The sequence below is a fragment of the Rhinatrema bivittatum genome, chromosome 16, assembly GCF_901001135.1.
Source record: "Rhinatrema bivittatum chromosome 16, aRhiBiv1.1, whole genome shotgun sequence".
Classification (NCBI taxonomy): Eukaryota; Metazoa; Chordata; class Amphibia; order Gymnophiona; family Rhinatrematidae; genus Rhinatrema; species Rhinatrema bivittatum.
The window spans coordinates 10,131,997-10,159,354 of NC_042630.1; the positions used below are offsets into that span (position 1 = coordinate 10,131,997).

The 27,358-nt window shown below is 49.9% G+C and overlaps 1 protein-coding gene across 5 annotated transcripts; it reads left to right on the forward strand.

Annotated features, from left to right (window-relative positions):
• On the forward strand, window positions 1-26,439 carry LOC115078222 (von Willebrand factor A domain-containing protein 5A-like). Of its 5 annotated transcripts, none has more exons than XM_029580998.1 (18): window positions 1-131; window positions 2,355-2,413; window positions 2,709-2,911; window positions 3,786-4,008; window positions 5,166-5,338; window positions 5,577-5,691; window positions 7,792-7,970; window positions 17,458-17,546; window positions 19,867-20,011; window positions 20,219-20,298; window positions 20,434-20,548; window positions 20,853-21,011; window positions 22,001-22,104; window positions 22,280-22,488; window positions 24,015-24,182; window positions 24,658-24,812; window positions 25,509-25,635; window positions 25,765-26,439. In XM_029580998.1, the coding sequence occupies exons 2-18, from the start codon at window positions 2,371-2,373 to the stop codon at window positions 25,842-25,844; spliced, it is 2,367 nt and encodes a 788-aa protein (XP_029436858.1). In that variant the 5' UTR covers window positions 1-131; window positions 2,355-2,370; the 3' UTR covers window positions 25,845-26,439. The 5 variants fall into 5 exon arrangements, with proteins under 5 accessions (XP_029436858.1, XP_029436857.1, XP_029436859.1 ...); XM_029580997.1 differs by having other exon boundaries at window positions 2,358-2,413; XM_029580995.1 differs by lacking the exon at window positions 1-131 and adding an exon at window positions 1,408-2,042.
• The last annotated feature ends 919 nt before the right edge of the window (window positions 26,440-27,358 follow it).

Here is a 27,358-nt window from a genome sequence, read left to right on the forward strand (position 1 = left end):
TTTACGGGACGGGCTGGGGCAGAGCCTCAGTGCGGGACCCGCTGCAGAACCGGGAACTCCGGGAGAGACCCGTTCCGGGAAGTCGTGCACGGTCCATTGCCGGCAGAACCAGGGCCCCCCACTGACAGCAGGTGCCAGCAGCGCACCCCGAGAGCCCGAGGAGACCCGCCCCGGACCCGGGCCTGGCAGGGGCAGGGGGTCTCGCTGGAGCCCCTGGAAGGCAGTGACCCGCGGATGCCTCCCCGGGGCACCTCCCGTGCGCAGTCAGGGACCTCCCGTGCCACGACAATGAGTGCAGCCGCTCAGAGGGATCTTGGATCTGGACAGGTCACGTTTACCTGCCCCACCCCGTGATTATTTTCGTGCCCAGTGGGGAGATGGGAAAACCTGTGCCGAAAGTTTCCATCACGGGCAGCAGTTGGCACAGAAAGGAAATCTGGGGCCCTCACAAAACTCTGTGCCGGCTGGTGGTCGGGACACTCGAGCCCCAGGGACTTGTATAATCTCTGTTCATTTTTGGGGAAGGGCTGCAGAGAGTAATAAAAGATGTCCTGCGTTCATTATATTCACCCAGAGAGTCACTGACAGAGCCGGGGATTAGAGCCCTAGGAACCACCATGGCAGAAAAAGAGCCCAAGGCCCATCCATCCGATTCCCCCCCTGCGTTTATCCCTTGCTTTCCTGAATTCGGATCCCGTTGAAACGCAGAAGCCCCAGGGAGGCAGAGAGACCCCCCAGAGCCGGCTGTGCACCTCCTGGGCAGGGTTACAGGCGCGACCTCGGCTTGTTGCTGGTCTGCTGGGTGCCGGGCATGCGAGCCCGGGAGGAGGGGAGAGCGGGGGTCCCAGGCTTCTACGCCCGCCCCTGCGTTTCTGGGCGCAGAATCTTTTAATGCTGCCCGGACTCGCACGGCCGGGCAGGCAGGAGGTTTTCAGGCCAGGGTACGGACTCTAAAACCTCTGATCCTCGCCGGTGCATGAACTGCTCCCCTGGCTGCCTGCCGCTTACCCACTGCAGCTCAAGTTGGTTGTGACTCGAAACGAAATAAATATACAACCCCCCCCCCCCCCCAAATAACGGGACATCCCCTGCCCTCCGTGTACCTCCACCCTCCCCAGAAAACACGCAGAGCTGGGAATACCTCGGTCCCCACTTACCCCGTCTGTGGGGGTCTGGAGGGGCAGGAGGGGTGCCTGCTCGTCTCCTGCCTCGAGGTAGTGCAAATGGGGATGGCACATGGATGGGCCCTGAGGAGGCCCCATTTTGATGTCGCCGGTCGCAGGGCCGACCCACGCCATCCCCATTCGGACTACCTGGAGGCAGGAGGGGAGTGTGCGCATCCCTCCTGCCCCTCCAGACTCACGAGTTGGGGGCCAGGGTGGTTCCCAGGCTCCAATACCTTTTAGGTGTGTGTTGGGGGGGGGGGGGATGGGGAGAATTGGAGGTCCAGGTTATTCAGCCACAGGACAGTCCCAGTTTGGAGGGTCCCGGGTCAGTCTTGGTTGGGGACCTCGTCAGCCCCAGGGAAGAGTCCAGTCTTCCCCCCACCTCCCCAAGGGAATTTTCATTGTTTTGTCTTTTTAAAAACAAAACAGAAGTAAACCAACAAAATTTTGTTGTTTTTTTCTTTCATTTCGTTTTGAAAACAAAATAAGAAACGTGGTTGATATTTCCTGTTTCCTTTCAAACAAATGCACATCCCTGTTTCTAGTTTTCTGCCTCCTGCACCAGCAGGCTGCATTGTATTTAGGAAAAGTTATTTCTGGGCATCAGCCCGCTCGGGTGGATCCGCCAAAGACACTTAAGCACAGGGGCCTTCTCATGCACTGGACCCGTGTTGTAGACTGCATTCCCGATTAATCTCGGATTACGAATAGATTGTGCTCCAACGAGAAACTTGAATGCTTCTTAAGGCCTTTGCTTAATATCATTGCACAGCGCGCTCTATGATCTGTCCTTGCTATGGATTTACATTGCAATTCCGTTTTATTGTACCTTGCTTTGAAGCCCAATGAGAAGCAGGTGGAAATAAATGAAGTAAAGTACGTGCTCTCTTGGCATTTGTGCGCTCCCCTTAGACCTGAGCCAGCTGTGGGAGGTGGCCTGGGAAGGAAGGCCCTTGAGGGAGGGCGTGATGGGGCTGCTGATATGAGGAATGCAGACGGGCTGTAGGCGTTACCAGAGGTCTCAGGCACTTCCCTCTCTCCCTCTGGAGCCTTTAACCGCACGCTCGCTCGCTCCTGGGTTTCCTCCGTCCCCCACCTGTGATTCCGCCCTGCTCCCCTAGTCTCTGCCTCTCGCCTTCCCCTGCTTTTTACTTCAATCTCACCCCCTTTCTTCGTGTTTCTCGCCAGCAGACTCGTCTCCGCCATGAGTTGCTGCTGTGGGCTCCTTACTCGCTCCAAGCATCCAGGTGAGACGTTTCCTTCATCTGTTGCGTGTAACGAGACACTCCTTCACCTCCATTGGGTGTGGAGCGGTCGCTCTTTGGACAGAGCGGTCCATGTGTAAGAGTGATTCCTTCTGGCGATGTCTCTGCCATTGCTGGGTACCTGTCACCTTTTCCGCTGGTCTTGCTGAGTGTGCAGGTGACTGGCTGCATTACACAGATACCTTGGATTGTGTGTGTGTGTGTTTCTAATCTCTGGGCTCTCTTGCTGGGTGTATGGGTAACTGCATTAATGATCTGGGTGCTTGTCTCCCTGCAGTTCCTCTCAAAGGTATCTCGGTGGATGTGCAAGTGAGAGGCTTTGTTGCCGATGTCTCGGCCACTCTTAAATACAAGAATGAGGAGGAGAATCCCCTGGAAGCTGTTTTTGTCTTTCCCATGGACAACGAGTCAGCCGTCTACAGCTTCGAGGCTCTGGTGGATGGGAAGAGGATCGTAGCTGAGATTCAGGAGAAGAAGGAGGTGAGGGAATAAGAGTATCTCGGTGTCCGCTCTTCCCACTCTGTCTTTTTATTTGGTAGCTCGCATCCGTGTCGATGGGCAAGACGAGGTCCAAGAAACATGGCCGCCAACGCCATCACCCAACTGTTGACATTGCTGTGGTCTTCTCATTACTGGGGTGATGACGAATCTTCTAAGGGTGTGGACTTCTAGTCCTAGTCTGTGAGAAAACTGCTTTGGTCCTTTCCAGTCCGTGATGCCTTTCACTGGACCCACTGGGAGGATCTGTTGATCTTTATCTGCTGTTATCTGCTGTGTTACTCTGTTACTTTTCAAGTGGCCACTGTTCCCTGCTTCAGATGAGACCGTCTCTGTCTGTCTCTCTCTTTTCAGATCGTCTTTAAGAGGGGATCCTTGGGGGGGGGGGGGGGGGGGTTGAAAAGTTGAGGTAAACCTTTTTCTAGAGCCCCAAATAATTTGTGCCTGTCCACCTGATTCAGGTGGGAAGTGTTCCCAGTGCAGAAGTCACTGAGATTCCCATGTGCGGAAGGCGGAGGTTGAGTTGGTGTCTGCTGGGGGGTTTCTATACTTCCTAATGCAATGTCCTGGAATATGTATGATTATGACCTAGAATACATATTTGTTATAATGGGAATGTGATTGGGAGGCTGATAATGTAAACCCTTGTGATCTTCTTTTGGAACGAAGGTATATAAAGCGCTTAATTAAATAAAGCTTTGGGCGATGAGGTGGAAGGGTGAAGTCCTCAGCCTTTGTGTGACTGAGGAGTGGAAGGGATGAAGTCTTCCTGGCTCTACAGCTGTGAGGGATGAGAGAGGAGAGCTCCCATCTGCTGACTTTGTTGTGCCTTCTGCCTCCCGCCCCACCCCCCCAGGCCCATCAGACCTACGAGGACGCCCTCGCCCAGGGGCAGGAGGCTTTCCTGCTGGAGGAGGACGAGAGCTCCGGCGACATCTTCAGCTGCAGCGTGGGGAACCTGCCTCCGGGCCAGGAGGCCGGGGTCACGCTGGCCTTCGTGCGGGAGCTGCCCGTGGAGGCTGACGGGGCGGTGCGCTTCGTGCTGCCGGCGGTGCTGAACCCCAGGTACACCCCCCAAGGTAAGAGCATCCCATCGAGAAACCATGCACAGTGTCAGCTGCCGTGCCGCACCTTGCATCTCGCACACCGGATGCTCCCCCGTTACACCATACCTTGCACGGTTGCTCCCAGCCCATCCATCCCACACCGGGAGTCACAGCTGTGTGTGTTTTGCATGCAGAAAGAAGTATGTGCAGGCTCGTCAGCACTTTCATATTTTCATGCTCTGATGCTCCGCCTGGACGACTGCGGAGGTGCTGTATATTGCGCCGCTGTGTTGGCTATTGCACCGCTTGAAGGTGGTCCCAGAATGCAGCAGCTTGTTGTGGCGCTTTGCATTCTGGGAGCATATCCTGCTGGTCACGAAGGACCTTCGTCGGCCTCCCCGTTTCCTTTGGCACCCAGTTTAAACTCTTGTGCATGGCCTTTTAAGGGCCCTCAGCAGCCTTGGCTCGAGTTATCTGGGTGATTGCCTTTCGTACTGGTTTCCACCTCGTTCGGTAAGGTCTCTCTAGTTGTGCCCCCCCCAGTCAAAGAAGCAAGACTTGTTTATACTCCTAGCAGAGCCTCCTTTTTTCCCCCCTCAGTTCCAACGTGTTGGAACAAGTTACCTAATGCGATTTGCTCAGGGTCCAGTTTTCATGCCTTGCACCGTAGCCTACCTGGAGAAGCGTAGGAGGTACCTTCCCACTCGATAGGGTTAGCCATTGCCGGATGAGTGTTTCTGGTTTTTAAATCTGCTGATTTAATGAAATTGTGCATGCTCGGGGACCAGCCTGTGACATAAATATTGTGCTTTGTATAAAATGTAACCTCCATTACCTAAAATAACTTTTATTGTCTACTTACTTATTGTGATTTATATTAAGTTGCTTCATGATGAATTTATTGTGGAGTATAGAGAGAACTCTCTGTTGGTTGTATTGTTTGTTTATGATGTGTATTTTGTTTTACTTATGTAGAGTATCTTTGAGATAGAGACTTTTGCTTTGTAAAATGTGCTATTGTTCTTCACCTGGAGCATTTTTTGGGGTAGGCGAGCCTGATACTGCTCGGCTCAGTGCCCGGGGATTTAACCCCTTCACTGCTGCAAGGTTTCTCCTTCTCAGACCATGGCTGGAGGTGTCTCGGGGCTCAGCAGGGGTGGGATAACCCTTTCCTGTGCTTCCCGTTACAGCTGCAGGGGAGCAGAGCGTGACCGCAGGCATCCCTCGGGCCCCTAAGGAGACCCTCCCGTACACGCTGCAGCTGTCGGCGAGCCTCCAGTCTCCGTATGGCGTCTCCCGGGTGCAGTCTAACTGCAGCCTCACCCCCCTGCAGTACACGAAGGATGACAAGACCACAGGCCAGGTGAAGGGGTCCAGTGGCGTCTCCACTCCCCGTGCACTCTCCCTGTCTGCTATGTTCCCCCCCCCCGTGTACTCCTTCTCACCCCGGGTAAAGTCTCTGAAGCATATCCCAGTTCCCCTGTGACATTCAGCACTAGTTGTGTTCTTCTCCCCTTCTCCTGCCGTCCCGCCCCTCTCCATTTCTCACTTTCTCTGACCCTCTCTCTTGCTCTGTCTTTGTCTCTCTCTCTCTCTCTCAGGTCTCCCTGGGCCCCGGGCACAAGTTTGATCGAGACGTGGAGCTGCTGATTTACTACGAGGAGGCGAACAAACCCAGCGTCGGCCTGGAGGCGGGGCTACCCAGCGCCAAAGCAGGTCAGCCAATCTGCAGCCGGATCCCCCCCATCTCTGGTTCCTGGCTTATTATAATCTCATTTTTGTCCCCTGTTTCCTGCCCTCAGAGCCCGAGATGGGCCTGCACCCAGACCTCCCCCCGCAGAAGCAGCCTTTTTGGGGAAAAAGAGACCCCTTTCGCCATCTAAGGGCACCTCCACTTCCTTACGTTTGTCTCCCTTTTGTAATCCATCACTATTACGAGGATGCTGCACGGAAAGGTTTAAGTTGCTATAGCTTTAAGGTGAATGGCTTAACACAGGAAAACCCCCTGTCTCTGTGGTTCCCCTGAGTATAGGGGGGAAGGGTTAGTGCGGGAAGGAAAGGGTAGAATATCTACGTGAATGCAATTTAAAATCTTACTTATCACAGTAGTAACTCGCCAATGTGGTGTAAATCCTCAGTCGATTTTAAAAAGCGTTCGAAAACCGGACGCCGGCAAAATTGAGCGTCTGGTTTTCAACCTGCGAGCCGCGGACCGATTTTTACATTTTTTTTTTTTAACTATTTTAAACTTTCGGGACCTCCGACTTAAAATCGCCATGATATTAAGTCGGAGGGTGCACAGAAAAGCAGTTTTTACTGCTTTTCTGTGCACTTCCCCGGCGCCGGCAGAAATTAACGCCGACCTTTGGGTAGGCGTTAATTTCTGAAAGTAAAATGTGCGGCTTGGCTGCACATTTTACTTTCTGTATCGCGCGGGAATGACTAATAGGGTCATCAACGTGCATTTGCATGTTGCGGGCGCTATTAGTTTCGAGGGGGTTGGATGCGCGTTTTCGACGCGCTATTACCCGTTACTGAATAAGGGGTAGAGCTAGCGCGTCCAAACGCGGGGTAACAGTGCTCTCCGCCGGAGCGCACTGTACTGTATCAGCCCGATAGTAAATCAATGAGGGCTCGTCCTCTGAAATGGTTTTCAGACTTGGGCTGAGATTTTCTTCCATTGGACCCAATCTGGTGCCTTCCTATCCCTTCTTTGGAGAGTTACTTTGCTGCTAGACAGCCGGACGTGGATCTTTTTCAGATTCTTTGTCACATTCCACACGTTGGACAGGAGAGAGAGGCCCAACTTGCACAGGCTTTCCTTCTACAGTGCTGTGTACGCTAATTTATTTATTTAGGATTTTTCTATACCGACATTCTTGAACCAAATATCAAATCATATTGGTTTCCATATAACGGAACAGTCGCGGCTAAGGCGTTACATAGAACATTTGGGCAATGAACATAGAACAAGTCAACAATAACAATGAACATAGAACCAATCTGCAATAACAAGCAACAGTAAAATAATTCTTCAGTGAATAACATAATAAATAGAGCCACATAATTTATAGAGCCACAGCAACTGGGGCGGCTGTGGGCATATCATACTATAATACTTTTAATGGAATATCATTGTGGGACTGCTTCATAGGTAGGGCGTGGCGGGGGCTTTAAGGCATAGCGTGGCAAAGAGGAATTTGGCTGGAGGAAAGAGGGAAGGGGGGAAGGGAGGGGGAAGGAGATGGGGCATAGAGTCATGATCGGAGGACTCTGTTAAGGAAGTAATGGGCGCTCAAGTATCTCTTTAGAGTCCTGATATGTCTTAAGTCCGGAGGTTCCCTGGTGGCCTGTTAAGTCTATTGACCAGTGTCCGAGTAATGTTGAGATTCTGGGAAGGCTTGTCTGAAAAGCCGTGTTTTTTAAAAATTCGGAGAGAGGGTTCTTGGCGAAGCTCGGGTGGTAGCGAGTTCCAAAGGCTGGGCCCGGCTGTGGAGATAGCACGTTTTCTTAAAGTGGTTTTGGTCGGAGGTGCGTATAGGGTCTAGCTGATGTTTGAGTGCGAAGTTGAGAGATTAGTTTGAGGTGGGCGATGCCGTGGATGTCCTTGTGCATCATCATTAGTGTTTTGAAGGTGATCCTGTATTTTATGGGAAGCCAGTGTAGACCGTGGAGTATTGGTGTAATGTGCGCCCTTTTGTTTGAGTTGGTGAGTAACCTAGCCGCTCTGTGCATATTCGGTTACGTAGGCTGCTTTACTCTCCTCTCTTGCCTTCTGTAACTTCTCTCTCTTACTCTTGGTCCTCCTTCCGGAAGGTTCCCTGATGTCGGAGACGGCCCTGATGCTGAGTTTCTACCCACGTTTCCCCGAGGCCGAGGAGCAGTCTCGCTGCGGGGAGTTCATCTTCCTCGTGGATCGTTCCGGAAGCATGGAGTGCCGGATGGACAGTGGCGACTGGGACAGCGCCTCGCCCATGCGCATCGATAGCGCCAAGGTAAGCCACGCAGTCTCGCCCCTCTGAGCCGCCTCTCTCGCCCTCGCGGGTCCCTGCGTCGCCCAGTTCTCCTCGTCGCTGAAAGCGTCTCTTCCACTGCTTTGCACTGTCACATTTTTCCCCAGACAGGAGGGGGGGGGGGCGCTAGGACTCGTTGGGCTCTGCCGGGGAGGGGAGCCCTGATCTCTGCAGCTGACATCATCCCCCTGATGCCGACGTGGTCCCCGTTTTGAAGGGGGCCTGGCAGTGGGTGACCCTTTGCCACAGGTCAAGGCCCCTGTGTGTTACCTTTGGGCCACACTGTTCCACTGCTTGGACTCTGATTTGGATTTGAAGTTGATCTCCGTGGTCTTCCCCTGCGGAAGGTGTGATCAGATGCTCGGTATTGGGGTGGTCGTGATATTAGCACAACGTGAGGCAGAGATTGCAAATGTATTGCCTCTGTATCGCTCCATGGTGAGACCCCACCTTGAATACTGTGTACAATTCTGGTCACCGCATCTCAAAAAAGATATAGATGCGATGGAGAAGGTACAGAGAAGGGCTACCAAAATGATAAGGGGATGGAACAGCTTCCCTATGAGGAAAGGCTGAAGAGGTTAGGACTTTTCAGCTTGGAGAAGAGACGGCTGAGGGGGGATATGATAGAGGTCTTTAAGATCATGAGAGGTCTAGAACGGGTAGATGTGAATCGGTTATTTACACTTTCGAATAATAGAAGGATTAGGGGGCACTCCATGAAGTTAGCAAGTAGCACATTTAAGACTAATCGGAGAAAATTATTTTTCACTCAATGCACAATAAAGCTCTGGAATTTGTTGCCAGAGGATGTGGTTAGTGCAGTTAATATAGCTGGGTTCAAAAAAGGTTTGGATAAGTTCTTGGAGGAGAAGTCCATTACCTGCTATTAATTAAGTTGACTTAGAAAATAACCATTGCTAGTAATAGCAGTGGCTAACATGGAACAGACTTAGCTTTTGGGTACTTGCCAGGTTCTTATGGCCTGGATTGGCCACTGTTGGAAGCAGGATGCTGGGCTTGTTGGATCCTTGGTCTGACCCAGTATGGCATGTTCTTATGTTCTTATGATAATGTGAAAGGGGGGTAGCTCAGGAGTAATCTTAAGGATGCAGGCATAGAAGTCTCCCCCTGAAGGTGTTGGAGATAAGAAAGGTTATCTGAGCTCAAGATAACGCAACAGGGAGCAGCACCTGCCTTAGGGAACTCCCTTCCCAGAAGAGCTCCGACAAACAACTGCGTGACTGCTCTTGCTTCAGGAAGCAAATAAAAGCCTCATGCTGTTAGAGCTCGTCAGGATTGTTGACCTATTTAGAGTTAGGCCTGGAGGTGCACCTTCTTTTGTCAAACTGGGCCTTGAGTCTGCTGCTGTTTAAAAGTGTTTTACACCTTTGTAATGCCTAGAGCTACAAATGACCTGTTTCCCAGCTAATATCCCAATTTGTTGTAACTGGCTTTGAGTGAATTCTGTGTTCAAAAAGGGAGCGGTAGGGATTGTAGAGTTGAGCAGTTGGTGTGGTTGAGTAGACAAGATAGGCCCCTGTGATCTTTTTCTGCCATCACGGTTCCTCTGCTTCTAAACCCCTGGATGAGAATAAAAAATCTAGTCCTGCGGTTTACCCACAGTCTTAGATATATGTAGCAAGAGACTGCAAGAAGGGAACGCAATAGGAAGACCAAACAGAGTTGGTGGGATGAAAAGGAATGGGCTACTAGGTGTCTAAAAGCAGCTAAACAGGCAAACTCTTCAGAGGAGCTTAGTAAGAGTAAAAACAGGCTCCGAGAGAAGTTTGCACCGGTGAAGCACCCAACCCAGAAGCTTCTCTGGATTTTTCGTAATTTCGTTTTGCACCAATTTTTTCAAGAAAAAAATTGTTTTAATCTTGGAGACATATGACATTTTTTTTTTTAATTTGTAAATTTATTTTTTTGGGGTATCATCAACAATGGTTACAGCTTCGCCAGTAACAACATAGTGCATGTACAGGAAACAAAAGTATCATGAATAAAGGCAACACAAATTTCCATTTTGTCCATTGCTATATCTTCCCAATAATTATAATATATCCACCCCACCCACTTCCTTATGTTGAATATTCAATACTACATACAGTAATACTATATCAGTCATACATGCTGTAAGACTGAGAAATGATCACATACGGCTTTATGTCGAAATTTGGTAAGGAAAGTCCCTTAGGATAAGCCCAATGGACCTTATTCTGAACCGTTAGGGTACCTGAGTACACATCGGTGTAGTAGCAAGACAGAGAAATCTGTACGATATGGATATAGTTACTGTGTGTTATTTGCCAACCGTACCTCATAGCACTGCCAAATTTTTGTAAATTTTATAATGGTTTTATGCTTATGTGCTGTGATTTTCCCCAGCGTATGCATGTTTAGAACTTGCTTCTGTATTTCCTTGATGGATGGGGTCTGAGGATCCTTCCAGTAAAGAGCCAAAGCACACCTGGTCGCTGTCACTACATATTTAATAAAAATATTTGGAAATGTCGACGACCTGTCTGGTATTTCCTTATTCAACAGGGCTTGGGAAGGAGTAAGTGAAACCTCATCACCGAGTATGTTAGTCGGCCAACGTGATATGTTTTGCCATACACCCTTTGCTTTGGCGCAAGTCCACCACGTGTGGGAAAAGGTTCCCCGCTGCTGGCATAGCTTCCAGCACTGTCCTGAATAGTTAGGGTGCATATGGCTCAGTTGTGCCGGTGTCGCGTTCCACCTATACAGAAGTTTGTATCCATTTTCTGTGTGTGGTGCGGAAATTAACCCTTTACTCATGTGTTGGGTTATCCTTTTCCAGTCCTCTGACGACCAGTTTTCCTGTAGATCCCTTTCCCAAGCAGCTATGTGTGTAGCCTTCAGGAATAGTTCACCTGCTAAGAGCCTATAAAGTTTTGAAATGTGCTTATTAACTTTGTCTGCCCGGATGCAAAGAGTTTCAAAAGGAGGGCTTCCCAATGTGAGGTCTCCTGTAATCTGCTATTGTGAAATAAAATGCCTAACCTGCAAGTACTTGAATAAATCTTTGTGTTGCAAATGAAATCTCTCCTTCAGAGTTGAGAACGGTACAATCCCCCCTGGCTCCCACATGTGTGTCATCTGGTAGACTCCCCTGTTTTTTTTTCCATTCTTCAAAAGCCTGAGAGTCTACCGTTGGGCGAAAAGCGAGGTGGTGAAAGAGATGTGTGCTTAAGAAGAAAGATCTATGACCTAGCAGAAGTGTCCGCCATCTCTCCCACACCTGAAGTGTGACCTGCACTGACTCAGGAATGTTTACCATAGGGTGCCAGGTATTACCTTTTTGGCAAAGTAAAGCTGTTACAGGTAGTGATCCAACCTCACCCAAGGTTTCTGTCTTTTACTGTTATGCCATTCCACTGCTGCTTTACATTGCGCTGCCCCTTGATAATAGTGCAAGTTTGGCATCCCTAATCCTCCCTGTGTTCTTGGTAAGTAAAGAGTTTCTTTCGCTATTCTGGTCCGTTTTGCTTTCCACAAATATTTGAAAAGCCTAATTTTCCATTTGTCCAAGATCTTTTTTGGAATTACAATTGGCAGTGTTTGGAAAAGATAGAGGATCCTAGGCATTATCTTCATCTTTATAACATCAGCCGACCTACCCATGACATATGATATCAGTCCCATTCTTCCAAATCTTTGTAAATGTTTGCCATTAAGGGAGGATAATTAAGTTGGAACAGATCGCCGCTATTCCCAATATAGATCCCCAAATATTTTAGTTTTTCCTTAGCCCATTTAAAGGGATGAGATTTTCAAAGTTGCTCAACTACTCCCTGAGGGACAGAGACATTCAAGAGCTCAGATTTCTCCCAGTTGATTTTGAAGCCTGAGATTGTGCTAAAGGCGGATATTTCATCGGAGATGGCCACCAGGGAATGTATGGGGTTAGTAACTGTAAATAAAATATCATCCGCAAATAGGGACATCTTAGAGGAAAAGTTACCAACTTGGATTCCATGTATCTCATCATTATTTCTGAAAGGGTGGGTAAAGGGGATAGTGGGCACCCTTGCCGTGTACCTCTTCCCACAGGGAACGGTTGGGAATATTCCCCATTTATTTTTAAACACGCCGAAGGGGATTCGTGCGGTTTTTGTATCCATCGAATACATTTTTCTCCGAATTGAAAGGCTCTCATTGTCTGGAACAGAAAAGGCCAATGAACGTAGTCGAAAGCCTTTTCGGCGTCTACCGCTAATAGCAGCAATGGTGTTTGCTGCGTTCTTGCCCACCCCATTAAGTCCGCGATTTTGCGAACATTGTCAGACGCCATTCTACCAGGTATAAAGCCCGATTGATCAAGGTGAATCAGCTCTGGGAGGTAATTGTTAAGTCTATTCGCTAAAATCTTGGCCAGTATCTTCATATCTAAATTGATTAGCGAAATAGGACGGTATGATCCACAGACGGTAGGATCTCGTCCTGGCTTAGCCAACGCCGTGACCCCTGCTAAATTGGCAACATGGGATAAAGAAATCTGCCCTTGTAGAGAGTTAAAGAGGTTTACCAATAAAGGAGTAAGTGAGCTGGCAAATGTTTTGTAGAAAATAGCTGTGTATCCGTCGAGACCGGGTGATTTCCCATTTTTTAAGTCCTTTATAACCCATAGAGCTTCGGCCCTAGAGATATCCCTATCCAGGGCCTCTCTATGTAAATGTGGCAAAGAGGTGCGTGCCAAATAATTATCTATCTCTGTTGGATTGAAGTTAGTAGGCGTAGCATACAAATCAGAGTAGAAGCGTATAAATCTTTGGCTTACGGCAGCGTTTGACGTTAACATCTTGCCAGCTTCATCTTTTATCTTTACAATGTTATTTTGCATTTGCCGTGCTTTTAGCAGTCTGGCTAATTGTTTTCCCGCTTTATTTCCTCCCTCATAATATGTTTGCTTGGTTAATGTGAGTTTGTGTGCTATCTCCGCTGCTTCTAGCTCCTCGAGATGTGCCCTTAATTTATCCATTTTGATTAAAATTGTGGGGTCCCCCGTACGAGAGTGAGCATGTCCTATCTTTTGGAGGTTTTGTAGAGTCTCCATTTTATCCTTAATATGTAGTTTTTTTAAGTATGTCCCTCTGGCTATACATTTACCCCGTAGCACTGCCTTGAGACAGTCCCATAGTGTCATGGGAGAAATCCCTTCTTTATCGTTATTCTGTAAATAGCCCTTGATATCGGCCTGCAGCTGTAGACAGAAGTCATTATCCTCTAGCAAGCTATCATTGATCTTCCAGAATTGAGTTCCTTTACCATAAAGACCAATATCAAATTGTAATGTAATCGGGCCATGGTCTGACCATGTGATCAGGTGTATCTTAGGACCTTTGATCATATTAACACAACTTTTTGCTACTAGAAGGTAATCAATTCTGGAGGAAGAACGATGTGCCCTTGAGTAAAATGTATGTAGGGTACTATCTTCTCCAAACATCCAGGAGATTCAAACTGCTGATAAGATCTTTGAATACTGAGCGAAGGACGCCAAGACTTGGGAATTGTCTAAGTAAGGATTAAATGTTAGATTAAAATCTGCGCCTATTATCAGATTTCCTTCAGCGTAGTGATTAAGTAACTGAAGCATTCCCTCTAAAAACACTCCCTGACCTATGTTAGGTGCATAAATATTTACCAGCGTTCATTTCACACCCCCTGTTGCAATGATAAGAATTAAATAGCGGCCCTCTGAGTCAGAATGGCAGGCCACCTCCTCAAATATCACATCTTTGGTAATCAGGATTCCTACCCCAAGGTATTTATGGGCCAAAGGTCAGGCCGCCCAGTACTGTGCCGGGAGGGAATTACCTGAAAGCAGGCGCTCATAACGTTTTTTTCAGGTGTAGAACACTCGATGCCTCCTTCAAATTTTTTATGCGATGTGTCTCCCCCTGTAAAGAGAAGCTCATCCCAAAAGGGAAGAACCAGCGATATCGGACATTTTCTGACCGTAGGAGATCAGTAACTGGTTTTAGTTCCTGTCTTTTCCTGATGGTGGTAGGGGAGATATCCGCGAAGATCATTATGGTATTACCCTGCCAATTCCACGAGGCTTGCTTCCGCGCAATCATTGCGATTTTATCTTTGAGGGTGTAATCATGATAGCAGGCGATTATGTCCTTAGATTTATTATTATTTAGTCTGGGCCCTAACAGTCTATGGGCACGGTTTATTTTGATGTCAATACCTGGGTCCGGTGCTGAAGATGGCGTTTCTGAGGCCAGGATCATGGCACTGATCTGAACCACCACCGCCGAGCAATCAAGATTTTCAGGCATCTCCGGTACGCCTCGAAAATGTAAGTTGTGCCTTCTGGAGCGATTCTCCAGGTCTTCCATCTTTTCATGTAGCCTTTCTATTTCTGTTTGCGTTGCTGTTTGGAGCTCTCGGTTCTTTTTAATATCTTCGCTATTGGCATCCACCCTCGTCTCCATTTCAAAGATGCGCGGCCATTTTCTGCAATGTCGCATTTAAGCTCTTCGATCGAGTTCATGATGTCATTCGTGTTACTGGTTATTTCTTTTTTTGAGGTCAGTAAACCATCTCTTCATTTCAGCTTTTGTTGGCAAGTCTCCTTCTTCTGAGAGCAGATCCTCGTCGTTTGTCCGTTGCTTCGGATGGTGCCTGCTCCTCGTTGGCCATGTCGTCCGTGGGAGGGTCATCTTTCCTGCTAATTTTCTTATAGGAAAATTTCCTAAAATCCACTTGTTTGCGTCTCGTGGTCATCAGAAGGGTCAGCTCTCGTAAGCAGGAGGACAGGATGATATTTAGACTACGGATGGAGTAGTTTGTGAGGAGATTGTAAATGTAGTTGGAGCCCCTGTTTTAGACTGCCATCCACCGAGGTGACGTCACTTCCTCCCAATCTTGGAGACATTTTGATCAGGTAGGGGGAAGCTCAGTCAGTTGGGGAAGCTCGGAGCTGACGGATCCGCCCAACGAGCTCCTGCTGGTGGAGGAGTCGTTACTTGAGTCTCGCCTGTTGGCTGTTCACGGAAGTGGGATACATTCATAGCCATAAGGGCTTCAATCCGTGTCCCGCTTCTTTAATTGAGGGACGCTAAAGGAAATTTGCTGGCTAGATCGTTAATGTTGGTTTAACACCTCCCTTTTACAGGAGGGTCCCTTTCTCCAGCAGCTGAAAGAGACAGGAATTCAGCCTTACCTTACGAAAGTAGGTTTGTATCCTCAGGAAAAGTCAAACTTTAGAACGGTGGCAAAACTTCCACTGCGTGGGGAAATTCATTGAAAAGTTAGTAGCAACGTAGCTGATTGACTATATGGAATCCAGAAATCTACTAGATAATGTTTCATTCTGGGTTTTGGAGATGCCATGGTCCAGATTCACTTCTGGTTTCCCTCATGGACGATGTCCAGAAATGGTTGGACAGGAGGGGCCAGGTAGTGATAATTTTTTTTCTAGATTTCTCTGCTGCCTTCGACACAGTAAACCATATTTTGATAGTGAACAGAATGCAATCAATTGGGCTTATCTTATGACCCATCCTCGGTAGGTATCTGTGGATGGCTGTAGATCTAAGACAGGTGTATTTTTATTTATTTGATTTATACTACACCTTTCAGACACTTCAGAGCGGATTACATTCAGGTACTGCAGGCAACTCCAGGTCCCAGAGGGCCACAAACTGGTCTGGTTTTCGGGGCATCCACAGTGAATATGCATGAGGTACATTTGCATGCACTGCTCTGCTGTATGCAGATACACCTCGTGCATATTCGTGGTGCATATCCTGAAAAGCAGGCCTGTTGTGGCACTCTGGAACCGGAGTTGCCCACCCCGATCTAAGACATGGGAATTGACGTGCAGTGTTCAGTCCGTCGGTTTAAGTTGTATATCTAGCTGTGTTACATGAGATCTTTCAGGAGGAGGGTTTCAGATATCATCTTTACGTGGAAGGTGTACTGTTTGCGTTCTTTGTGCTGCAAAAAGCATCAGACAGCGAACAAAATAAGCCTCTTTGTATGTGAGCGGTGGACTGGTGTAGAGTTACACAGACTGAAATTAAATCACGCTAAGTCAAGCGCATTATGGGGTAAGTGACTCACTGTTGGAGGATGCATATCAGATAAAAACTGAAGGTGGGATGCTGACTTTGAAAGTTCATCTAGCAGTAGTCACTCAATCGGCATTTGCCTCTTTATAGACTTTCTGGAAATTACGCCCCTATTTGCTAGGGGAAGACCTCCTTACAGTAACCCAGGCTCTTGTGTTGCAATGTCGTTTCTGTTGGGGTTGCCACAACAGCTGCAGCGCCTTTTGCGATCACACAGAACATGGCCGCGTGCTTGGTTGGCTGTCTGAAGCCGAGGGATCGTGTTTCCCCTCTGCTGAAATCATTGCACTGGCTTTCGACGGAAGCCCGAAAAAGAGTCCAGCGTGATTATGCTTTTGTTTACCGTTCTGACTGGCCATGGCCACATCTTGTTTAGTGGATAAAACTGCTTTACTACACACCCAAACGCCATCTGTGATCAGCAGCTAAGGGTCTTTTAAGAATGGGGGCAAAGCTTGAGATGATTCGTAGGAGAGCCTTTTCTCTATAGTTGCTTCCCAGTTGTGGAATAGCCTGCCAGATGTTTTACGTTTGGAAAAAGATTATTTGAAATTTAGGGGGCTGAGAAAGGCATGGCTTTTTCCGGAAGGCATATTCTGGGAAGATTCAGGAAGACTAGTGACACGAGAGAGACTGGGATTGTTGGCAATTTGTGGCTGGCACTTGGGGGTAAAAACAGTGACAAGAGGGTTGAATAGTGGGAGATGAATAAATATTAGGGTATCTTGATTGGAACTATAATTATTGTTTATTTATCTACCTACAATCATTTCTATTCTGCCTAATTGCCAGGCTCTGTTCTAGGCAAATTACAAAACATAAAACATATTAATATCAAACAAAATAATAAAAAACAGAACAATAAAACAGCATACATATCCACGTATAAATAATTAATGACAGTTATTAAGTAGTTGATTTGAAGGCTGGGAGTGATCATGTTCAGTTGATTTTATGATAGATCAAGATATGATATAGTTAAACATTTATTTACTGTGTTTTATATTTTTATGGACTTAATTTGTAAGTTAATTGCTTTTGCATGGGCTTTTTATGTTGTAAATCACGTTGTGTTGATTGGAGATAAGATTAAAATGTATCCCTAAATAAAAAATGTTTTTGTCTCCCAGGGTTGTGACTTTCTCTTCTGTCTGTGTCATGTTCTTCTGACTGTCTCTTTGGAGTGGGTTAAGTCCTACTTATCCTTACCTTTGGGTACTTTGCCTTGCACATAAAATGGGCTTTCTCCTGGAGAATCGCTTTTTCTCTCTCTCTGTCTCACTCTCTCTCTCTCTTTCTGTCTGTCGTTCTCCCTCTCTCGTCCCTGGACTGTCTCACGTCTGCCTCTCTTTCAGGAGACGCTCCTGCTGCTGCTGAAGAGTTTACCCCTCGGATGTTACTTCAACATCTTTGGCTTCGGATCTGACTTTGACTCCTTCTTCCCGTGAGTGTCCTGGGTGGGGGAGAAGGGGGGAGACTGGGAGAGATGGAACCACGGTTGGGTGACGAATGTCCTGGATCTTTGGCCATCCTCCTCCTGCATCGAGGTCGTTTGTTGACTCCATGCGAGTCTCTCTCGCTGGCCGGTGGCAAACAATGGCAGATACAGCATTGAGAAATGGGAAATCGCCTTACCAGGGTCCTGTGTCGTCGGCCTCTCTCACCACCCATGCCTCAGATTCTCTGGGCAAGGGAACTGCCGCTCCCCAAAAAACTGTACACAAATGTTCTTCCTCTATACCTGTTACAGTAGGAATAGAATATATAGGAGCAGATGTACGCAGCAATTTATCCCATAGACACAAAATGTGAAGAATCCTCTAGAACATCCAGCCCATAATAATTTAGAACTAGATCTTCTAAGTGAGTGGTGAAGTTAACCCATCAATATGAACTGGTTAACTTTGTCCAGATATTCTGCCACGTTTAACTGGTTAAGTGTGCAGCCAAATACCTGCTTAAATCTAACCGCGCCAGTCCATCCTGGACACGCCCCAAACCATTCCCTCGTTAAATTTGTGCGCATAGATTTAACTGGTTAGTGGGGCAGGGGACGGGAGAGATTTTAATAACCGGTTTGCATGTGATGAGCACTATTAGTTTTGGGGGGGGGGGGGTGTTGGCTGTGCGTTTTCCAAGCGCTACTACCCCTTACAGTATAAGGGGTAATAATAGTGCGTCAAAAACGCACGGCCAAACGGGGGCTAAACAATGTGCTCGGCCGAGCGCACCATTCTGTATCGGCCTGAAGGAAAACGAGCAACCATAACTTTAAGAATTACCATATAAAGACATCTCTAAAACACCTGGCCCCTGTCTCTCATATGCGTCCTGTTCTCTCCTCCCCCCCACCACGGCCATTCCCTGGCTCCTCTCCCTTCTATCAATGCCCTTCACAAGAACATAAGATTTGCCATACTGGGTCAGACCAAAGGTCCATCAAGCCCAGTATCCTTGTTTCCAACAGTGGCCAAGCCTGGTCACAAGTACCTGGCAGGATCCCAAAAGGATGATAGATTTCATGCTGCTTATCCCATGGATAAGCAATGGACGTCCCCAAGTTCACCTTAATAATAGTTTAATGGACTTTTCTTCCAGGGAATCGTCTAAAGTTTTTTTGTTTTTTTTTAAACCTAGCTACACTAACATCTTTCACCACATCCTCCAGCAATGAATTCCCGAGTTTAATTTATGCATTGAATAAAAAAAACTGAACGCGTGCATGGCGGCTCCAGGCCCTGCACGGATTTCTCTTTGCTTTGGGGACAGCTAAAGATCTCCACCAGCGGCTGACCTGCAGGTGCCCTTTCAGTATCTGTTCACACAGCCCCACCCACGTCTACGTCCTCGCCTCCTTGGTCCAATGGGGAGAAGCCATTAGTCCATTAGAAGAAAACTGGTACCCTCCGGTCTTATTTTCAGCCCAATATTTGCAGACAGGTGAGAAAATCCTGTGTCCCGTCCCGCCATAGCCTTTCAGAATTTACAGGTCGATTTTTAAAAACGACCACATAAGCTCATGTGTGGGCCGCGCGTGAGCAACGCGGATTTAAAGAAGCCGCAAAACGCGCACGCGTGTACCCTGTGCGCGCGCGCGCGAGGAATAAGGGGATGGAAAAGGGGCGTAACTCCGAATTTTTAAAAACGAAGTCCATGGTGCACATGGGCTAGAGATCCACGTAACTCTACTGCTGCTCCTGGTGAGGAGCAGGTCTGTAGATCTCGGGTTTTAGGGCTTATAGGACAGGGCGATGTGTCGCGGTCATCTGGGCAGCGTGCAGGATGAAGAACCAGAGAGGGGTGTGAAAGACCTCGCCTACTAACCGGACAAACTGGCGGACTGATCGGGAACGCGAATCGCGCCAGTACGTTTTAAAACATCTGCAGACATACGCGCGCAAAAGCCGACACGGTCCTATGGAAGACGCGTGTGCCATCTGTGCTCGAGTAACCTCATAAAATTAGCATATTTATGTGCTGTTGGTGCACTTTGAAACTTACACGCGCAAGTTTGTGCACCACTAAAAATTCTAGCGTATCCTCGCTCGCGCACAGGTACACACGTGTATGGGTGCCCGCGTGCTCATTTTAAAATCAACCTGTTTGGTTTTTTTGTCACCCCCCCCCGTCTTTTGAAGAAGATTCTCCTCCTGTTCAGTGCATGGCTCTGGTCTCAGAGGCTGGGTTTCAGCCGGGCCTTCTCTGGCGTGGCGCGGTCTTGCCTGCTGCTGTTTCTGACCGGTGGTGGTGGTTTGGTCTTGCAGGGAGAGCGTGGAGTACACCCAACAAACGATGGACTCGGCCCTGGAGAAAGTGAAGGGCATGGCTGCCGACCTGGGAGGCACCGAAATCTTAGAGCCTCTGAAACACATTTTCAGCCAAGCTGGTAAAGCGGGGCACCCCCGACAGGTAAGAGAATCTGAACAGAGACGGGACAACAGCGCTGCAATCACGGCAGCCAACGGAGACTCTCCCATAGGTCAAGGCGTAAGAGTTTGTTGTTTAGAGGTTGGCGGTCTCTGGTTCTGGTCATGGCGAGGACACATTCGGACACGTTGGGTCGCTGGGCAGAGTCTTTGTAGATTAGGTCATCGCGTATCTTGATGTCCCTTCCAGCTCTTTGTTTTCACCGATGGAGAAGTCGGGAACACGAGGGAGGTGATTTCGGAGGTCAGCCGGAACGCCGACAACCATCGGTAATTATTACCCAAGGGCCTCCTCCTCCCGCACCCCGGGGAGGGAACCCTCCTGTGGCCCTCCCTCTGTCTCCTTCATCTCCCTTTCTTCTTCCCGCCCACTCCTCTCCTCTCCTCTCCTCTCTTCCCCTGCAGCTGCTTCGCCTTCGGCATCGGGGAGGGAGCCTCCACCGCTCTCATCAAGGGCATCTCTCAGGCGGCCGGCGGCACTGCGGAGTTCATCACGGGGAAGGAGCGAATGCAGCCCAAGGTGGGAGCCCCCCCCCCCCCCCCCACACGAACAATCGTTTGCTGCGCTGCGCTACGCTGTCTCTCCCCACCACCACCGACCTGTGCGTTGCCGCATCCGAACTTCCATAACAAGCCCCGTCCTCAGCTCGCCGACTCATCCCCTGCTCTCTCAGAGCATCTACTGGGTATTTTTCTGAGGGTAACCAGGAAAGTTTCCTGACAGTTGCTGGTAGCCGAGCTCGGCGATGCTTGTCTAGCGCAGTGGCTAATTTCGGGGTTTCATGGTATTCTCCCCTCCCTTCTCCCCCCCCCCCCCCCCACAGGCCCTGCGGTCTCTGAAGGCCGCGCTGCAGCCGGCGGTGAAGAGCGTCTCCCTGCAGTGGACCCTCCCTCCCGGCATGAAGCTTGCTATGGTCTCCCGGCTTCCCGGCGCCATCTTTAAGGGTCAGAGGTCGATTGTCTACACCCTGTTAAAGGGAAAGGTGCGTGGCCTCTGCTCAGGTTCAGAGACGCGCTCCGAGCCCGACGGGTTTGCACGCGCGTCACCGACGAAACCGTCTCTCTCTCTGTCTCTCGCTCTCTCTCATCGCGCGTCCTTCTCACAAGTCGGCGACAAAGCGTGCGGCAGAGTTCACAGACTCCCAGGAATCCGGCGGGAGGCGCGACGGGACTGGACCTTGGTTTCGCTTGGGCTGTCTTCTCTGGTACTCTTTTTCTGGTCAGGCTACGTTTCTGGCCCGGCGGCAGGAGGCTTGTTTCTTCTGAACACAGCACTCAGAGTACAGGTCCCACACAGAAATCTAAGGTCAGCAAACAGAGCGCTCCTTCCCCATCCCTTCTGTGAAAACCGCAAGACTGACCCAAGTGAGGGAGCGAGCTCTGTCCCTAGCCGGTCCCATATTATGGAACTCCATGCCCCTTGACCATAGACTCCAGAGCAATCATAAACTTTTCAAAACGCAGCTCAAAACCTGGCTTTACATACAAGCCTTCAAGAAAGAAAACTGATGCGGGAAATGAAGTAAAAGTTATTGCGGAATAAAGCACCGAATGCCTAATTTTATAAATCCTTACTGAATTATTTCCTACAATTTTTTTTAACTGTAGGCAACCTTCAGGTCATTTTGCTATGAAACACTTAACCCCCCATGATAAACGCCTTATTGTTACCGAATACTACTGGCACCACCTATGTAATGTACGACCCATATATTTTTTACTGGTGCCCTATTGTAAACCGTTGTGATGGTGAATAACTTAATGACGGTATATAAAAACTCTTAAATAAATAAATACATAAATTCTGTTTCGCCCGGGGTTAGATGGGAGTTTTTCTTTGATGTTCCCTCTCGGCTTTGGGAAATGCGCAAATCTCCCGTCTTTTGGATGTTGTAAATACATTTCTGAGCCTCCATCGTTGCTCTCTCTGTCTCAGACTTTGCTGTCCCCCCCACCACCCTCTGTGTTTTAGGCGGATGAGACTGCGGAGGGAGAGGTTTCTCTAGAATACACCTTCAAGGATGAGACGTTTAAAAACCAAATGAGGTTCCCTCTCCAGCCAGAGAAAACCTCCAGGTAGTAGCATGTCTGTCTGTCTGTCTGTCTGTCACTCTTGGGGTGGGTTTGAGCATCCTGGTGTCAGTCTCTCTCTCTCTCTACCTTCATCTCTGTCCATCCCTGGGAGAAACCCCACCCCTCTCTCTTCATCCCGTACACCACTGTCCACTCACCTCCTTGACTTCTTGCCCAGGGCCACCATCCACCGCCTGGCTGCAAAGACCCTGGTTGCGGGCCTGGATCGCAGCAATGATAGAGACTCCGAGGAGGTGAAGAAGAGGATCCTGGAGACCAGCCTTCAGTCTGGGGTCATTTCACCCCTCACCGCCTTCGTGGCTGTGAACAAGGACTTAAACCAACCCATCCAGGGGCCGCTGACCCGCAGGGATATCCCGTTACCAGGTGAGCCGTGTGCTGAAGGGGTCCCACTCCCAGCCCTGGTGCACTGGGGTTTGTACATTTCACTTACTCAGGGGGAGGGATTGTCCCTTCATGGTAATACTAGGGGTCCCACTCCCAGCCCTGGTGCACTGGGGTTTGTACATTTCACTTACTCAGGGGGAGGGATTGTCCCTTCATGGTAATACTAGGGGTGCCAGTCCCAGCCCTGGTGCACTGGGGTTTGTACATTTCACTTACTCAGAGGGAGGGATTGTCGCTTCATGGTAATACTAGGGGTGCCACTCCCAGCCCTGGTGCACTGGGGTTTGTACATTTCACTTACTCGGGGGTGGGGGGGGAGGCAGGGAGGGATTGTCCCTTCCTGGGAATACTAGAGGTGCTAACCCTGATTCCGCTGTGATGAGGGCTCCAATCCCAGCCCTGGTGAACTGGGGTTGCTGATTCTGTTTTCTGCCCTAACCCTGAGTATCAGCAGTTTGCAGATTCTGCCATGTAATTTTTTTTTTTAAGATTTGTAATGTCAGTCTCCGGGATAAATCAGCACTGGGTGATTTATGTCTCCTTCTGAATTGTTGATGAAAACGGATGGTGTTTTAACTGTATTAGTGTTTACCGATGAACTTTTAAAGTGTGCTGCATTCCAAGGCCAAGAAAGTTATAATTTTTTACTGATTTATTAAATATACTTTGAGCACATCAATTTTGAAGAGGATCCGGCTGGATAAATAGGTATTTACCCTGGCGAAGAGCCCCTCCCCCCATGTTAAGAGTATCCTGCCTCTCACCCTGGCAAAAGCTACACCCAGGCTTCGGGGTGTCCAGACTGAAAAGAGGCGAAACCTTGCAGGGTACAAGGCACGGGCCTGTGCAAAAATGCAAGCATGCAGTCCCTTGTCAGGGAGAAACCTCTGAGTCTGAGGGAGCGAAACTTACTTCAGGAAAGGTGTGTGTGTGTGGGTGTGCGCGCGCGCGTGTGTATGTGGGTGCGCGCGCGCGCGTGTGTATGTGGGTGCGCGCGCGCGCGTGTGTATGTGGGTGCGCGCGCGTGTGTATGTGGGTGCGCGCGCGTGTGTATGTGGGTGCGCGCGCGCGCGCGTGTGTATGTGGGTGCGCGCGCGCGTGTGTATGTGGGTGCGCGCGCGCGTGTGTATGTGGGTGCGCGCGCGCGTGTGTATGTGGGTGCGCGCGCGCGTGTGTATGTGGGTGCGCGCGCGCGTGTGTATGTGGGTGCGCGCGCGCGTGTGTATGTGGGTGCGCGCGCGTGTGTATGTGGGTGCGCGCGCGTGCGTGTGTATGTGTGTGAGGTGAGGGAGGGTAAGGGCATAGTTTTACCTCCCCTAAGGAGCTTGGCAGAGGTGTGGGGCGTGGACCCTGTTTTTCATGTGGGGAAACAGCACGCCCCACCTTTCTCCCTACCCCAGTGCGCTCTGGGATTTGTAGTCCGCCAGCCCCGCTCTGCAGTCTGCGGGGCCCCGCTCTCTCTCTTGCCTCTCATCCCCTTTTTCTTCTCGTTCTCTCCCTGGCAGCGTTTGGCTTCCCCATGCCGATGGCGCTGGGAGGCGCCGGGATGATGAGAGGCGGCGTCCCCGTAGCGATGAGCTGTTGCATGCAGATGGACAGTGATCTCTCCGACAGCCTGCAGTATCTCAGCAGCGTGGATTCGTACTCTGGCGCCTGCCTGTCGGATGAATCCGGTAATTTCACTGGGTCTTAATTTTGTAATTGTTTTTTATTTCCTCGTTGCCCTTTTTCCTGAAGTGCCAGGCTTAAGAAGGACAAGGCACACCCCCCCCCCTCCCCCCTGATGGGGTTTCACTTTCGTGGCAAACGGAGCCGTGGCAAGGCAGAGCACGCTCCGTGGACACCGAGTCTTCAGGCAGGGTGGCGGGGGTGGGTGGCGTCTCTGCTTTGCAGGCTCTGTCCCAGCGGCAGAGACTGTTTTAAATATGCGTTTAAAACGGGGAGAGCGCAGCCGTTCGGGGGCACCGAGGGCTCGCTTGTGGCTGTGAAAGCGAGGAAGCAGTTCCCCAAAATAAGAGGGTTTTCTGTCTCGCCGTCTCTCCGGGGCTGATTCCTGCTCATCTTGGTTTTTTGGGGGTTTTTCGTGTTGCTCTCTCCTTTGCTGTATCTCATGGCTGCCCCCCCCCCCCCCCGTCCCCTTTCTTACAGCAGTAACAGAAGTCGCCTCCTCCAAGACGCCGGAGTCTCAACTCCTGAAACTCGTCTCCCTGCAGAACGCGGACGGCTCCTGGACCCTCAGCGCCTCCCTGGCTTCCATCCTCGGCTCCTCGGAGGCGGAGCTCAAAGCCAAGATCCCCGACCCGGTAGGAGTCCGACCGCGGCGGCCGGCGGCGCGGGAGAAGGGGGGGAGGGGAGGTGGAGTCGGCAACGGCAAAGCGACCCCCCCCCCCCCCTGCTCTTCAAACCTACAGCAGCAGAAGAAATGTATTTATTTATTTGTTGGTTTTTATATAGCGACATTCGTGGGCACATCATTGCCGGTTTACATTGTAACAAAATAACCAGAGAGAGAAATACAATAAACAGGGAGGGGGAAGGGGGGAGCAGCAATGAAGGAGGAGAGAGGACAGCAGTAGGAAAGATAGGGAAAGAGAGAGAATTGATAGGAACATTTGCAATATAAATTAACAATAAACAATCTATGTACAGGTGGGCTGGTGGGTACCAGACCAGTGATGGCAGTGACAGAGAGAGGTGGGGGGGGGGGGGGGGGACGGGGTAGGATAAGCTTAGAGTGGAGGAGGGGAACTTATAACACAGTATTTAGGAGTCTTTGCTTGAGGGGAAGAATAGGGGAGAGAGAGGAGAGGCAGGTAGGATGCCCCGAGCAAACTCTGCTGCTCACCGCTGATGGAGGCAGGATGACGGGCGAATGGGATCTGTAGTCTTCTACTTTTGTAAGGGTTTGCGCCCGCGGTGTGAGCGCTGCCCCTTGCTGGCGGCCTCCAGTAATGTGACCGTAAAGGTGTCTCTCTCTCTCTCTCTCGTTGTCTCTGCAGAGCATGGACCCCGCCGTCTGGGCCACGGTTCTGGCTGTGATCTGGCTGCACGCCGCCGGCGCGGAGCAGCGGGAGGAGTGGGAGCTGCTGGAGGCGAAGGCCGTGGAGTGGGTGAAAGGGAGAGCGGGTGAGGAGGAGCCAGGGTTACCTGCCGCGCCAGCCCCCCGCAGACAGGCACTCGCTTTAACGTTACATATAATGCGCCTACGTGCGGGCAAATTCTGTGACATAATCAAGGGTTCTGTTTCCTCGTCAGGAGCCGCCCTCGGTGACCTCGTCGGAGCTGCCAATGTTCTTCTGGAGGCTTCTGTGGATGCCGGGGTGTTTGGCCTGTGAGAGGACGGAGGCGGGGGCTCGGCCGACAGCAGGACATGTCCGGGGCTCCCCTTCCCGGTTCCTGGAGCCCCCCCGGCTCCTCGCATCCTTTCCCTGTAATCTGCTGCTTGGATCCTCTTATCAGCTCAGGAGGGGGGGGTGGCTCAGCTGATCCTCTTGACCCCCCTCCCGGTCCTTCTCTGTGAGCCTTGTGCTGCTGCAAACCCTTCTTGGTGCCAGAGGGCCTCGCTAGAGGTCTGGGGTTGGGACGGCCCCTGTGGATCCAGCTGTGATAGCAGAGCGTGGTTACCCCTCACCTCGGTGGAACCCCCTACGGGTGGTGCCTGCTCATCTCTCTTCAGTGCTTCCTCTTAGGGGTGGGGGGAAGGAAGGGCCACGCCCGGTTCGATAATCCAGGGCTGGGGGGGGGGGGTATGGTGCTCACATTCCCACCTCAGGGGGGGTGGGGTCAGGTTCCTCATCCTTGCCTCTGCATTTTAACCATTTTTATTTTTGCTGTAAGTAACTCTTCTTCTCCACTCGGATCTGCAAAGGCAAATACTGAAAACTGAACTCCAAATACATACAAAGGCAATAAAACCGGATTCTGTGTCCAGGCTCTCTTTTCGAGTTTGTTTTTCACTTTTTCCTGGATCTGCAGATTTTTTATTTTGAGATTATCAGAGGTAGGACGTCGCGCTCCTGCTCCCTGTCACCATGGGGACTCCCTTTACCCTGGTCCTGACGGGACCCTATAATAAGATAAACGGGCAGCGCCCAGCCATTATCACCCCAATAAACATTTATTCCTGCGGCGCCCCCAGGCTGCCTTCGAGGGAGGGGGCGGGGAGGGAATGAACTGACCTGCTGTCAGGGGCGTGAGGTGTAATCTCCCCTCTTGACGGTTATTGACCCCCAGGTGAATGGATTTATCTCCCCCAGCTCTGTCACCGACTCCCTTCCTGTTACCTGACACTGGGGCAGTAACGTCCCCCTCCTGTGAACACAGGGCAGATTGCAGCCCTTTACGACTCAAAGACCAGGACGTTTTCTCACCCCGACAATATCATTATTATTTATTGGATTTATATTCCAATTTTTGGCACCTGAAAGTGGATTACATGTAGGCACTGTAGATATTTTCCTATCCCCAGAGGGCTTACAGTCTAAGTTTGTGCCTTCCACCCATATATCACCAAACTATTCCTAAAATCCTAGTAAATACAAATTATGATGTTTGCTAGGGACGCTTGAGAAGATGAAGACAGAAACAGATTACATTTCTCATGTCCTGAATTAAAGACTTCATTTCCGTGCAATATGCGTTATCACCATCAGAGGTTACTCTCTGGGTGGGGCGGCGCTCTGCATTCTGAATGTGCCATTTGCTTATTTGAAATTTTTACGCCCTCGATATTTCCGGTGAACAAAAAGGATGAGACTTGGACTCCAAATGTCTCAGCCTGGGAATCCCTGCAGTTTCCCCAGGGGTGGGAGGGGAGGGGCAGAGACTGAGAAAATTGCCCACTGATCGA

Bases quoted from the DNA above. Each gene is read 5' to 3' on its own strand.
- LOC115078222 (XM_029580995.1), top strand. From the start codon at position 1,963: ATGGATTTACATTGCAATTCCGTTTTATTGTACCTTGCTTTGAAGCCC. The intron at 2,043-2,354 runs GTACGTGCTCTC...GTTTCTCGCCAG, and splicing joins GTGGAAATAAATGAAGTAAA to CAGACTCGTCTCCGCCATGA. The intron at 24,813-25,508 runs GTAGGAGTCCGA...TTGTCTCTGCAG, and splicing joins AAGCCAAGATCCCCGACCCG to AGCATGGACCCCGCCGTCTG.